General features: G+C 40.6%; 1 protein-coding gene across 1 annotated transcript; it reads left to right on the top strand.

The window, feature by feature from the left end:
* The first annotated feature begins 4,648 nt into the window (after positions 1–4,648).
* LOC104305473 (sulfotransferase 6B1) lies at positions 4,649–12,127 on the top strand. The gene is made up of 7 exons (XM_009906323.2): positions 4,649–4,909; positions 6,155–6,294; positions 8,894–8,983; positions 9,096–9,222; positions 10,171–10,265; positions 11,055–11,211; positions 11,562–12,127. Exons 1-7 carry the CDS (start codon positions 4,708–4,710, stop codon positions 11,690–11,692), a joined length of 942 nt encoding a protein of 313 aa, XP_009904625.1. The 5' UTR covers positions 4,649–4,707; the 3' UTR covers positions 11,693–12,127.
* The last annotated feature ends 755 nt before the right edge of the window (positions 12,128–12,882 follow it).

A 12,882-nucleotide genomic window follows, 5' to 3' on the forward strand; every position in this document is an offset into this window, starting at 1 on the left:
GAGAAAGTTTGAGCTTATGATAATACTACTAAGAGTTTTACTGGGGTCAATTTAAGCCAAGATGAATTTTGGCAGACAAAGAAGAGGGCCAGCTAGAGAACTTAATTTGAGGCAAACTCAAGGCATTTTACTACTATTCTTGTGTAATCCAACTACCTTGAACTTGGATATCCTGATTATAAGATGGGCACTGAATCTTATATGTAATTTCTTAGTTGAACCTGTGGCATATGAAACACTTCTTTACAGAGTAAGGACTATGGGCAACTGCAAAATAAATCTATGTAACTCTGCAGGGCGAAAAATATTTGGAAAGGTTGTGTGATACAATTACCAAAATCCTTTCCAATTTTATTCTGTAGATGTTACAAAGGAGTTACTTCATGCATAGATTAAAAAACCCCACTATGTAGCACAAGATGGAATGCTGGAGATAGTCCCATAGCGAACTTCTGAACACAAACAGGATTATTTAGGGGACTAGAGCATCTCTCTTATGAGGAGATGATGAGAGATCCTTGACTCTTTAGCCTGGAAAAGAGAAAACTCAGAGGGTATCTAATAAATGCAAATCAATAAATGCATAATAAATGCAAATCAATAAATGCATAATAATATCTAAAGGGTGGAGGTCATGATGATGGGGCTAGGCTCTTTTCCATGGTGGCCAGTGATAGGACAAGGTATTTGTCCTGGCATCCAGTCCATGGAGAAAGCTCTTCATCAGAGTCCCTCAGTATAAAATAGCAGAGCACTGCCAGGAGGCGGGCCAAGAGCTGAGCAGTCCAACAAATGGGCTTGCTACGTGGCTCTAGAGTTTGTCCCCTGGCTACAGCTGATTCACATTACCTGGGCACTGCACAAGAGTGTCAGCTGGTCTGCCACATCTATCTATGCAGAAATAGTTCTTTCTTTGTGAGCAATGGGTTTTCTTGGGAAACAAAAGCAATGCAGGAATTTTGCCATTTGTAAACAATAAGCTGCTGTATGAAACATGGGAGGACAGAGAGGCAATTATGAGGTATCTGTGCACAGACTGGGAAAATCTGATTAAATAGCTACCAGAAGATATACTAGGAATCCCAACACTAAGACAGTGGTTTTGTTTTGTTACCCTGTGTGTTGCAGGCCTTGAATTGCCTGTTTGTCATCAGCTTGTCCCTGAGAAAGTGGTTAGGTGTCTCTGCACTGGGGTCTTTGTGTGCTTTCTAGTAAGAAAAAATTGTTTGCTAAGGCCCAGTGCAGCACAAACACCAAAGCCAGCCTGGGTCCAGTGCTGCACTCAGAACACAGACATCTGGAGAAACTAAGCATGGAGCCAGCTTTGCGTTTCTCAGGGTTTATTAGAAGTGATGCTACTGAAAATAGTTTTTCTGCTGCTAAGTTTACCCTGAAAGCGGCAGAAAAACACTAATCAAACAGTGTTGCCCAAGCTGTTATTATCTCTTGCTTCTGCACTAGCAACCATTCATCTTCAGACTGGCTAAACTGTCCAGAAATAGTCATGAACTGGGTATTTATTTCTAGGGAAAAGATGATCAAACTATTTTCCTCTCTATTCCCTTATGTCAACTCATCTCTCATGTACTCTCTTCTCCATGCCCTATGAGGGTAGGAGAATATGGATGCAAAGCATTCTCCTCGCATGTCCTAACAGACATGCACTGAATATGCAACTGGATAGTCTGTGTCAAGATACCTTTTTAATCAGTTTTATTTAGCACCCTTTAAATTTGCATTTTGTGTTTGGCCTCATTTGTGTTGCACTTGGTTTTCATGACATAATTAATTCTGTACTACAGGCTCCAGAGCTTTGACTCTTCTCCTATCTCTTTTAATGTCAGATTGTATAGATCCACAATGAGGCAACAGGTGACTTCTTGAAGTCACTGGCCTGACTCCTCCATCTGCACTTTTGTGGCAACAAATGAGTGGGAACAACATTCTAGTCAGAAACTTTGAACTTTTGAAATTGATTTCACCAGTAGGGTTGGGAAAGATAAGATAATCAAGGAAATAAATCTCTTTTGGTGACGTTTGGAGAAATCTGTGAACATACAGCTGGCAGCATCGGACTAGTATAAAATTTTGTCTTCGGCATCGCATGTCATGAAATTCTATGTATTTACTGACATGTTCTTTCTTATCAAGTGGATTATTAACAGGAGGGAGAGGTCAGTTAATCTTTGCACCTGTGCAAAGATCACCAACCTTTCTGTAGTGTTCTCAATGAGAAAAGACCATGTCTGACAAGTATGGCAGGTCAGAAAGCTTTGGAGACACTCTATTAGGTTGAACAACAAATGTCATTAATCTGGAGATTACCAAACCCTTTAGTCTGTTTTTAACCTCCACATTTTCAAGGCTGCTTCTTAGAAACTTTAAATCAACTGTTATTTTCCGTCAGTCTCTGGGTTCAGTATTTGGCAGGATCAGAGGGTTTCATGGTGTAACACATATGGTGCAAGGTAAACTTCTCCGACCTTCCAGCTTGGTTGTTGTGGCAGTCAGCTATATCAAAGGCTGACATGACTAAATCTTGATTCTGCTTTATTTTTTTTACCCAAGAAATTTAACTGCCTTCAAAATCCTTCCTCAAGACTGCTTCACTGATGTCTTTTTTGCTTCTGAAGTATAAAACATGCCTCTAGTGAACAATTGGTTTGACTGCCCTCTCTAACAAAAATACACTGGAAATCCTCTGGATGGATTTTCTCTGTCACAGTTACTTTCATCTATTCTGTGATGAGTGAAATATAGTATTGAAAAAAGCTGTCTCTTCTATCATGGTAATCCTCTTCCAATGCATGAGATACATTAATAACTTGCATACCATTTTGCCTCTTTTTCCTTAGCAAATGTATACTGTCACAGACCTTTTTTTCTGCCAGCTGGTAAAAATACCAATTAAATACTTTTTTCTTATCTTCATCCCAAGATTGTTTAATGCCAAGGGAAGGTAAAGGAAAAAAATCAAGCCCGTTGCTTTCATTTTTTGCTAGTGTGGCTGGTTGCACTTCAAGAATCTGCAATGGTGCTATTTCATGGTACATCACTTCTTAGGTAGCACGAGTGGAATAATGCAGGTGGTCCCTACTGCTGCATTTTGGCGCAGATGTCATTCTACAAGGGGACTGAGAAAGAATCTTATGACGTCTGCTTGATTCAGGCAGTGCCTGCATATAAGCAGTCTTTACATATTGACATAGTTACACAGAAAAAAGGAGATGAAAGAAAAGCAGGATATTTCCATAGACTGAACAATGTTGATGTAAAAATGTAGCACTAGGTCATCCTCCTGCATGACTCAGAGACCAGGCGTGAATCCATCAGGCTGAGTAAATGGCAAAAGAACACAGGTATGCAGTCCTTGCTCCTTCTACTCTGGGTGCCCAACAGACAGCACTCAAAAGATGGAGATAAGAAAGAATGATATTGCATGCCAGGAATGCCTTTTTTCTTTAAACTATTTTCTTGCTCCCTGTGACTCATCCTCTTGCCAGAGACCTGATTATTAAATATGGGCCTAAATTCAGTTTTGATTCTGAGATCAGTGCTGTCAGACTGATCAGTAATGCCTGACCCGTTGTCGTAGTTTGGGCTGGGTGCCCTCTGCTACAGGGGCGTTTCCTGTGTCCAGAAGTCCATCCCAGTGGGTGGACTCAGGAAATTAGGTATTTCTACCATAATCCCTTGCACCACTATAAATTTTGCAGTGGGGTCTGGCACTTCCTCTTTCCTTCCCTCTCCGAGACTTGGTAACTGGGGGAGAGATCTCCCGGCCATGGGCCTGATTGGGCCCAAGGCCACAGGGGGATGGGCAGTCTCAGGCCTGGCCAGCTGAGACTAGCCCAGCAGAGGGAGGGGGAAGAAGGAGCCCTGGGGGTTTTGGATGCACCCTCAGGTGGGGTTTGGAGTCTTTCTGGGTTTACTTTGGTTTCTTTCTTGTCACCATGTTTCCTTTTGTGCACACTCACTGTTCTCTATTTAAACTCTCCACTACTTTTGCAATCCGTTTGTCTGAGTCGTTATTTCTGCCTGTGGTGGGGAGGGGGTCTGCCCCAACCCATTACACCCGTTGCATAACATGATTTGAGCTCACTAGATGAGTCATTTCCATGTAACCACTAGAAAACCAGAATTCTGTAATGCAGTCTGTATGTCCTCCTTGGCACTACCTAGAGAGCTCAGCCACCCTCACGGGACAGTCCGCAGCTCAACTGCTAGTACACTGTATATTTTCTTTCCTAATTCCAATATGTTTGATCCCATTTTGAAACCTGGGAAAAGATCAGAATTGCCATGAGGAACATGATTGTGCTATTCATATCCCAGATTGCACTTCACCTAATTCTGTTTTGATATATTTAGTTTATAAACTCTTTCCTGCAACTACAGATTTCTTGACATTATCTTTTGAAGATAGCTAGATTGCAATTGCAGGGTTTTTTTCCCTTTTATTGTTGTGTGTGTGTGTTTCTTTTTGGTTTGTGTGTGGGTTTTGGTTTTTTTTTTTCCCTTATGCTCAACTTCTGCTTATTTCAACAGGTTCAAGGTCTATGACTGGATTTGCAGATTTCAGTTTAGTAAATTATTGCTCACGGAGTGAAAAAACCTCCCCATGCCCTATTTAAAAGTAATCCACGTCTCTTCTTTTCTGCATAGCATCTCACACTGTGATAGAATCTGTGGGTGAGAGAGAGAAGAATGGAAAAGTCCAGGAAAAAATTTACTGATACCATAGATAAAGCAGTAGCTGCAGCTAACAGAATGCAGCGTGATGAACTGCTTTTTAATTACAAGGGGATTCTTTACCCTGTTACTTTTTGCAGTCCTGAGGTATTCAGAGCCATGGAGTCCTTTGAAGCCAGAAGCGATGACATCATTTTGGCAGGATATCCTAAATCAGGTGAATATCATTTGCTTTCTTCATAAAGTTATGTAATGGGAAATAAGTAGGCTTGTACTAACTATATATTATATGATATATAATATCATATATTATACTAAATAATAGTATTTAGAATTTTCACAAAATTGTTTAGAACTAATTTCGATCTCAGAAAGCACAACAAAGTTGTTTATGAAGCTTTTATACAGGAAATGCTTCAAATGACTGAGAGGAAGATCTGATTATCTTTTCTATACCACGTAAAGTTTTTCATGACCTTTACTTTTTGTAATTATGAAGTTAAATGTATAATTTAGAGAGAATTAAAACACAATTTTCATGCTAAAAATAACTATATCTTCTGATAGTACAGGATCTACTCTCATATTTATCCTTGTAAAGTCAATAGGTTTGTACTTTTATGCAGAATGGAGCTTTTGGTCCATTCACATGCCATGCTATATATTCTTTAGCTTATTATTCTTTAGTTTACTATTCTTTATCCATTTGTCTCTTCCACCAACTGGATTCACATTGTCTTACAATAGATAGTCACAGATGACACAACTGTAAAGTGTTTGCCTTTCTACCATGTGTTCTTTATTTGAAGAAATGCCATGCATCAGAATGCAGTTCTTAAGACTGTAGTGACAAACATGTAGGAACCTAGTGCTCAGAAGTCAGGAAATGGTAAAGGTGAGACTTCTTTACAGGTTCTTGTTTGTGCTTTGAATAAAAATATAATTAATGTGTATATGAAATGCCACTTTAGAGAATTTTTGCCTATTGGTAAAGAAAATTAATAAATACAGCACAATTTTCAGATCTAGTTCTGCTCCTCTGTTGGAGTTCTGTGACCTGTGTTTCTTCCCAAAGCAACCATGTGCAGCAAGCCAGAATAAATATAATACTCTAGATTTTGAGGTACAGGTTTACCACCCCAATTCCCGTTATGTTACTCACAATAATAAAAAAGTTGCATTGATACATATTTTCCTATTTGAATCTTAATAGTTCTGCTCTTTTATTAGTTAGTTCACAATTACACAAGTTAAGTTATGGTGTATTGAGCTGAGTTGGAGAAATGTATCCTTATAAAGAGCAATGGTAGGACCCTGAGAGGCAGTTGTCCAGATGGTCAGCAGTGATTGTAGCACATGAAAGGAAACCAGGCAACTCACCTGGTAGTTCTTCCTATGTCTTGGCTTTCCTGGCAAATCCATTTCTTAAAGGTTTTGCAAACCCGTATTCTTCCACTTTCAGGCACAAACTGGGTAGGTCAAATCTTAAGTGATCTGGTTGCCATATTTGAAAAGAAAATGAAGAATAAAGAAAGCAGTGTGAATGAGGAAGAACTGGAAGAATTCCCCTACTTTGAAATTGGAGATACTGGGAAATACGAGGTGGGCACAGAATATATATGAAGGTTTTCAAAGTGGAGTGCTTCAAATACTGACTATATGGTGTGTGAGATATTGCACTGTTTGATAAAAACTCTTCCACTTCTTTGAATGTGGCATGTGGTCAGGATGAATCTCCTCTACGTTAACAGATGTTAAGGGATAAATGGACACCTTAGAGGGCTCGTGAAGAGCACATACTCATTAGATAATCAAGAGAGACAGAAATTCAACAGAGCATGCTTTGTTTTTTAAGATGACTTTCATGAAATGTCAAATACTGAAACACTGTCTTTTGTCTCTCTTACTAAGCTTGTCCTCTTCACTCCTCTCTCCTCAAGGTTCCTCAGCTTTCAAATAGGCCAAGTCAGAGTCTGCAGTTCACTTCTAGAATTGATTGCTTGTCTAAGAGAACATGTTAAATTCATTATCACTGAAGAGAATTGCCAATGGATAATCTTTTCACAAATGCACATTCTTAGGGGATTTTGAACATTAGAGGTACTCGGAATAGTCCACTAAGATCCCAGGATAACACTCACAAAATAAAAGTACTTAGACCAGCCAATAATTGACTGGGTAAGTCCCAGTTGTCTGGAAGCTAGCAAATGTGACATCCATCTCCAAGAAGGGCTGGAAGGGTGATCCAGGGAACTACAGGCCTGTCAATTGGACCTCAGTGCCAGGAAAGCTTATGGAATAGGTCATCCTAAGTGCCATCACATGGCATTTGCAAGGCAAACAGGTGATTAGGACCAGTCAGCATGGATTTATGAAATACAGGTCCTGCCTGACTAATCTAACCTTCTACAATAAAGTGACCCACCAGTGGAGGAGGGAAATGTTGTGGACATTGCCTACCTGGACTATAGTAAAGCATTTTAGAATAGAATAGAATAGAATAGAATAGAATAGAATAGAATAGAATAGAATAGAATAGAATAGAATAGAATTAAACAGGTTAGAAAAGTCCTTTGAGATCATTGAGTCCAACCTACCATCCAACACTATCTAATCAACTAAACCATGGTACCAAGCACCCCATCCAGTCTCTTCCTAAACACCTCCAGTGATGTTGACTCCACCACCTCCCTGGCCAGCCCATTCCAATGACCAATCACTCTTTCTATGAAGTACTTCTTCCTAACATCCAGCCTAAACCTCCCCTGGCACAGCTTCAGACTGTGTCCTCTTGTTCTGGCACTGGTTGCCTGGGAGAAGAGACCAACTCCCACCTGCCTACAACCTCCCTTCAGTTAACTGTAGACAGCAACAAGGCCTCCCCTGAGCCTCCTCTTCTCCAGGCTAAACAACCCCAGCTCCCTCAGCCTCTCCTCATAGGGTTTGTGCTCCAAACCCCTCACCAGCTTTGTTGCCCTTCTCTGGACATGTTCCAGCATCTCAACATATTTCTTAAACTGAGTGGCCCAGAACTGGACACAGGACTCAAGGTGTGGCCTAACCAGTGCTGAGTACATCAGCAGAATGAGTTCCCTGCTCCTGCTGGCCACATTATTCCTGATATGGGCCAGGATGCCATTGGCCTTCTTGGCCACCTGCGCACACTGCTGGCTCATGTTCAGCCTACTATCAAGCAGGTCCCTCTCTGCCTGGCTGCTCTTGAGCCACTTTGGCCCCAGCCTGTAGTACTGTAGCTTTTGACACTGTCTCCCACAGCATTCTCCTTTGGAAACTCAAGGCATGTGGCTTGGATATGCACACTCTGCTTTGGATTCAAAACTGTCTGAATGGTCAGGCCCAAAGAGTGGTGGTGAATGGAGTTAAATCTGGCTGGTGCCCAGTCACTAGTGGTGTCCCCTTGGGTTCAGTACTGGGGCCTGTCCTCTTTAATACCTTTATCAGTGATTTGCATGAGGACGTTGAGTTGACAGTCAACTAAGTATGAGTCAGCAGTGTGCTCAGGTGGCCAAGAAACCCAATGGCATCCTGGCTTCTATTAGAAACATGGTAGCTAGCAGGAACAGTGAGGTGTTCATCCCCCTGTACTCAGCACTAGTGAGGCCACATCATGAATACTGTGTTCAGTTTTGGACCCCTCACTGCAAGAAGGACATTGAGGTGCTGGAGCATGTCCAGAGAAGGGCAATGAGCCTGGTGAAGGGCCTAGAGCACATGAAATATGAGGAGCATCAGAGGGAGCTGGGGTTGTTCAGTCTGGAGAAGAGGAGGCTGAAGGGAAACCTCATTGCTCTCCACAACTACCTGAAGTGAGGTAGAGTAAGGAGGAGGCCAGCCTGTTCTCCTTGGTGTCAAGTGACAGGACTAGAGGGAATGCTTTCAGAATGCACCAGGGGAGATTCAGTATGGATATTAGGAAATATCTCTTCACAGAGATGGTTATCAAACATTGGAATGGTCTGCCCAGAGCAGTACTGGAGTCACAATCCCTGGAGGTGTGGTTTAGTGTTGACCCTTCAGTGCTGGGCCAAGGGTTGGATTGGATGACCTTTGAGATCTCTTTCAACCCAATGTTTTCTGTGATTCTGTGATAATTTTAGAAAGGCATTATTTGATCATAGGCTGGTGAAATGAATATATGTCCTAACTGAACTGTCCACTTTCTTCCCTCCAATTCTTAAAGCGAATGAACAAATTACCTTCTCCAAGACTTATGGTTACTCATCTCCTTCCTGAAAACCTTCCCACATCTGTCTTCAAAAATAAAGCCAAGGTGAGCAAGTAGTATATAAGATACTAGAAATTCCCTAAACTGCAATTATAGACTATCATTTTATTCATACCAGAGTGTGTTATGTCTTCCTCTTTTTCTTTCCTTTCCCTAGATATTGTTGCTGATTCGCAATCCAAAAGATCTAGCTACATCTTTTTATCATTTTTCAAATGTCATGTCTCCTCTTCCCTCCTACGAGACCTGGGATGATTTCTTCACAGCTTTCATGACAAAGAAAAGTACAGTATATTCTTCAGTTATTCTATGATTTGTCTTGCCTAAACCCCTTGCACTTTGCAGATCAGCTTCACTAGAGAGTTTGGGTCTACAGTACAAGAGCAGAAATTGGAACTAAAGTTTACAGTACCTTACCGCCCAAAGATAAATCAAAACTGCACTTCCGCAATAGTCTTTAGTCTGCACAAACTGGTATTTTCTCTGGAAGAAGCAGTTTCTCTGGTTTGGATCCACTTCAGCCCTTCTCTCTGAGGTCCATCATCTTCCATCCACCCAGATGTCTGAACGCCTACATGCCAAATTGGACCAGAAGAATGATTTGGATGAAGTCTAGTGCACTAAAAAAGAAAGTAAATAATTCCACTAGTTCAAAACTGTGTCATTTCAGCTGTTTGGCATATCAGGTAGCCAGCACAAGGGAAGGTTAAACACAGTTTTAAACTGTATTTAATGAGTCTGCAAGATGGTTTGGCTACTAATAGCCCTTTGATGGACTCATATCTGTCTTGAAATACTAACAAATTTTATTGTACCAACTTACAAATTGCCAGAGTTGTGCATGTGTCCAAACAGCGTTGAGCCAAACCCTGCCATTCTCACAGAGAGGTGTAAATTCTGGCATAGAAGTGACTAATAATGCCCATGACTGAGGGATCAACTTGAAAATTGTTTTACTTCATAAAAAGTTGTCTAATCGTAATTTATCACAGAGTCAACCAGGTTGGAGGAGACCTCCAAGATCATCATGTCCATCCACTCACCCAACCCTAACCAATCAACTAGACCATGGCACTAAGTGCCTCATACAGTCTTTTCTTAAACACCTCCAGGGATGGTGACCCCACCACCGCCCTGGGCAGCCCATTCCAATGGCGAATTACTCTTTCTGTGAAGAACTTTTGTCTAAGATCAACCCTATGCTTCATCTTAGGTTCTTTTTCTTTATTTAGTGCCCTGGGGATGCTATTTTGAATATCTTTCTGCATGGAATAAATATGCTGATGATGAAAATGTTATGGTGCTAACTTATGAAGAGCTAAAAGAGGTGAGGTTACTAATAGCTAAAATATTTTATACATTACAGAGCATTTGATCCTAAAACAATTAAACATTATATGCATGCAGTATATTCAAGCCCTATGCAGTATAGTCTAACTGGATGATATTGTATGAGACAAATTCTTGTTTTAAGGGAAGGAAAGGTGACATTCAAAGTTAAATGGCTTTAAGAAATGTATTTGTGAAAATTATTCTTTTTCTTCATTTTTAAAATTTTTTTTCCTTGAGCTGTGATCTAACCCCAAATTAAATCCAAGTCCCTAGTAATCATTTGGAGGGAGGAGCTTTCATATATTAAATGGTGTAGACTTTTCTCATCTGTAAATCATAGAATACATAGAATACATAGAATAAACCAGGTTGGAAGAGACCTTCAAGATCACCACGTTCAACCCATCAACCAATCAAACACCACCTAAACAACTAACCCCCGGCACCAAGCACCCCATCAAGTCTCCTCCTGAAAACCTCCAGTGATGGCAACTCCACCACCTCCCCAGGCAGCCCATTCCAATGTGCAATCACTCTTTCTGTATAGAACTTTTTCCTAACAGTTCTATACAGAAAGAGTGATTGCACATGTATGACCTTTTCTGATCTGTAGGAAGCTAGGTCGTATCTCCTCTGAAATAATTATGAAGAAGAGAAACACTATTGACCACTCCAGCCCCACTGACTCAGTGTTCTACATAAATAGGCAGAAGAGAGATGTAGGGAAGTGCAAACACCTTGGGAAGCAATGTAATTGGTTTGAATGTTCCATTCCTCTTTTCAGAATCCAGCCCAGGGTGTGAAAAACATAGCTGATTTCTTTGGGATTTGCCTGAATGAGAAAGAGCTACAGAGTGTGGTAGAGAGGAGCAGCTTCCAGGCAATGAAGAAGAACTCACAGAAGACCCATGGGGCATTTGGCAATGTTCTCTTTCGCAAAGGTAGGAAGTTCCAAGAGGTCCAGAGGTAGAAATGTCATGCTCTCAGGACCCTAAGCTGCCTATCCTTTGGGGATTCTTTTGCATGCAGATTAGCACTGCAGATTAGCATCAAGTGAGTTACCACTGTTATGCTTGAGAAGACTTCTCAGGGAGTCCCTGATGAAGAGAAGCTTCACAGATCTGTAGCTCCACTGACTTTATGAAATTCTACTGGTGCAAAAATGAGAGAAGTTTTAGCTTTTGAAATGGATCAGATTCATGTTGTGTACAATGGAATAAGAATGACAGATCTATAGAATAAAAACTAAGAACATTTCTTGGTTTTTAAGAGTTTCTTTGCTTCTCTGAAGGTGTTGTAAGCGACTGGAAGAATCTTTTCAGTGAAGACCAAAATGAGAAAATGGACAAAGCATTTGAAGAACATATAGGAGGAACAAAACTGGGAACAAAGCTAAAGTATGAAGTTTATTGTAAGAGCTGAAGAGTGATGAAATGCAGCTAAAGCAAGAGCTTTACAATGAACTCTCAGATCATCTGAATGCTATACACTAAAAAGCTAGATGAAATCAGTTACTGTAATAATCACATTGCAGTGGCCTTTACAGTGCCAAAGAGGAACAGCAGGCTTTTGTTTTAAAGGGGAGATCCTTGGCTTGCTTAGGCTACATTTATTTGCTGAATAAGATGGCAACTAACCATAGTCAGATTGATGTAACAATTATGTTTCCATAGCTGTCACCTGGAATGAAATGCCTCTTCTCTCTTCCTAGACAAATTCTGTCTTTCTAGACTACTTAAAATTATTTAGTATGTAAAGTGTCTTCTGTTTTCCCAAGTGATTCAGATCAAACACCATAATCACAGAAAAGGTCACTAACAAAAATATGAATCTAACACAACAGTAATTAATGACAAATGATATGTTCCACGTGTCTTGAGCACAAAATGCAACAAAGCTAGAGGGAATAGAATGAGGGGGAATGGGCATCAGCATTGCTAGGGATTTTAACATTTTTGAATGAATAATTTCAAGATGGATTTCAGGTTGTGGGCCAGTGTTAACATGGAAGATCTGCTCAGAGACACTGCTTTTATAGAATTATAGAACAGCCCAAGTTAGAATGGACCTCAAAAGATTATCTACTTCAACCTTTCATGAGAAAGGTGGCTTAGATGGGATTATTACATCTTATAAAATTCCAGTGATGAGGACTCTGCCATACCCCTGGAGAAGTTGTTCCAGTGAATTATTTTTTTCATTGTAAAATAATTTATATCTTCTATTGAGATGAAACTTCTCCTGATGCAACTTGTAACCATTGCCTTCTCCATGTGGTTCCCTGTTAATAAAGATCTTCCATTCTCTTTGTACCTGCCCTTTAAGTACTGGAATGCTGCAGTGAGTTCCTTCTGGAGCCTTCTTATCTTTGTGGCCCTCCTTTAGACCTCCCCCATATGTCCCTATCTTTCTTGATCTGTTGTGACCTAACTGGACACAGTGCTCGAGGTGCAGCCTGAGAAGTGATAAGTTATAGAATCAGAGTAACATTTAAGTTGGAAAAGACCTTCAGGTTCATCAAGTCCAACCATTAGCCTAACACTGCCAAGTCCGAAGTACCTAAGTACCTAAGTGCCACCGCTACACAGCTTTTAAGTACCTCCAGGAATGAT

This window comes from Dryobates pubescens, chromosome 6 (genome assembly GCF_014839835.1).
Source record: "Dryobates pubescens isolate bDryPub1 chromosome 6, bDryPub1.pri, whole genome shotgun sequence".
NCBI lineage: Eukaryota > Metazoa > Chordata > Aves > Piciformes > Picidae > Dryobates > Dryobates pubescens.

Excerpts from the sequence above, each read along its gene's own strand:
- LOC104305473 (XM_009906323.2), top strand. The coding sequence starts at position 4,708 with ATGGAAAAGTCCAGGAAAAAATTTACTGATACCATAGATAAAGCAGTA. Across the intron at positions 6,295-8,893 it reads GAGATACTGGGAAATACGAG|CGAATGAACAAATTACCTTC; the intron begins GTGGGCACAGAA and ends CAATTCTTAAAG. Across the intron at positions 10,266-11,054 it reads CTTATGAAGAGCTAAAAGAG|AATCCAGCCCAGGGTGTGAA; the intron begins GTGAGGTTACTA and ends TCCTCTTTTCAG.